The sequence below is a fragment of the Buceros rhinoceros genome, unplaced genomic scaffold (assembly GCF_000710305.1).
Source record: "Buceros rhinoceros silvestris isolate BGI_N320 unplaced genomic scaffold, ASM71030v1 scaffold14633, whole genome shotgun sequence".
Lineage (NCBI taxonomy): Eukaryota > Metazoa > Chordata > Aves > Bucerotiformes > Bucerotidae > Buceros > Buceros rhinoceros.
In genome coordinates this window covers 11,536-13,470 of record NW_010403145.1, presented here as the reverse complement: position 1 = coordinate 13,470, position 1,935 = coordinate 11,536, and the positions used below count along the sequence as shown (strand labels likewise).

The following is a 1,935-nucleotide window of genomic DNA, read 5'->3' as shown; positions in this document are numbered from 1 at the left end:
GGATGCTAACGGGTGTCTGTCGGACTGTTTGCTTGCAGCGGCGGCGGCAGCAGACATGGCCTACCACCACATCCGCCCACCCATCGGGTACTCCATCCCCAAGCCCATCTCCGCCCTGCTCATGAGGGGCTGGAACGCCTGTCCCGAGGTGAGTGATCCCACTCTGCGCAGGCAGACAGGCAGCAGGAAAATGGGTATTCCTGCTCTGGCCAACCCTCTTCGGACTGCTCGTGGCTTCCCCCAAAGCCCCAGTCTGAGGCACGTGCCTTTGCAGAAAGCCCTGAGACAGGTAATGGTGCGTGTCGTGAAATACAGAAGAGTAGGTGAATTGAGGAGGAAAGTAAATTACCATTTAGCCACTTAAGTAATTATGTAACTTCGATTATGACTTGAGTTATTATTGACTGCATAGAAAAATACTTGCTTTTGTAGTATTTTCTACAAATCCTTGATTTTTGTTTCATGTGAAAAATAAAATTCTTTCCATCACACCACTGCACCATTCCCTGAGGCTGCTCCCTGATAGACTAGGAGGATACAAGCACAGGAGGGTGCAGGAGGCAGGAGGACCTGAAGACGATCAGAAGCCCTCTCCGGCATTTTTGGCATGTTGCTGCAGTCCCCATTCTGGGAACAGCTGGGGATAGGACACACAGCCAGAAGTTATGACAAATCCTGAGTAACAGGCATCAGTCTGGGGTCTCTTTCTTCTTCATGGCAGCTGCTCTCAGTTCATAATACCCAAAACTTCTCACTGTTTTGTTTCTCTTGGGTTTTTTTCTTGAACTGCCATAAGGCGACCTGTACGTACTGATCTTGTGTATTTGTGAAACACGTAAGTGCTTTTGGAAGTGCAGGTCTCGTGACTGGTGAGTGGCCACCAGTGACCTGGGCAGGATGCTGGGCATGCATCCCCTCTGCCGATGCAGCTCCAGAAGGGAAGAATGCCCCATCCTCCTCCTCCGGTGTGGCATAAGTGGAGTGCCGAGGGGGAGAGGGCTGCCAGCAGTGGTGGTGGTGCTGAGGAAGCTGCGGCCGTAGGCTGGATGTGGCTGTGCTGCTCTGTGAAACCAGAACGGGTAACCCAGGAGCACTGAAGGGTAAATCTGACAACCAGCTTCATATGGCGCTCCGGAACAGGAGGTGAAAAGGCTGCAGGAACAGGCTGCCTGGCTCTCTTCTCATCTGTTAGAAACCAGCTTCTCAGAGTGGTTTAGCACTGGTGCAATTTTCTCGAGAAGGGAACTTTCAGGAGGGGTTTGCTCAGTGGAGGCAGACCCTGTCTGGGGAGCAGGAGGATCATAGGAAGAGGGATGTGGGGTGGAAGGAAGCCTTACCTCTGATGTGGTGATGCAAACAAGACTCGTCTCTATCAGAAATCAGAAATCAGAAATCTATCATTTTCACTAACATAAACCCTTGATTTTTAAACCACCTTCAAGTTCGAAGTGATGTGGACAAGTGTATTATCCGGGTTCCTTTTAAAAATAATTTTGTGTCTCTGGCAGAAGCTTCTATTCTGCTCTGTTATCCCAGTTACAAAACCAGGGCACGTTTCCTGCTTTCGTTTGTAAGAAGGGCGCAGGTCCCCTTTGTGATCCTCTCCCCAGAGGGTACCGCAGAGTGCTGTGATAGTGTTGTATCACTCCAAAGACAGCCCCTCCGGCGCTGAAGTCATTAGATGCCGCTGTCCGCAGTGTCACACCGTTACTCGGGAGCACTGGGGGGTGTGAGCACTCTGAGCGAGCATGGGCTCCAAACTGCTCCACCGAACCCCTCTGCCAGGGCCTTTGTGAAGCTCTCGAGAGCGCAGATCCACCAGCCCAGGGCTGAGCATGAGAACTAGCCGCTGCTGTGTGACCTGTCCCTCTGAAACTCCCAGGGGATGTCTGAAGGCATGGGGACGTTTTATTTGCCTTGAGCGCTGGATGAGGG

At 51.8% G+C, this 1,935-nt stretch overlaps 1 protein-coding gene across 1 annotated transcript in view; it reads left to right on the top strand.

Annotated features, from left to right (window-relative positions):
- Positions 1–1,935, top strand: part of TNNI3K (TNNI3 interacting kinase) — a 59,122-nt gene that overhangs the window by 47,665 nt on the left and 9,522 nt on the right. The window contains exon 21 of the mRNA XM_010132903.1: positions 39–148. Coding sequence (XP_010131205.1) covers positions 39–148 — 110 coding nt within the window. The remainder of the gene's footprint in view (positions 1–38; positions 149–1,935) is intronic.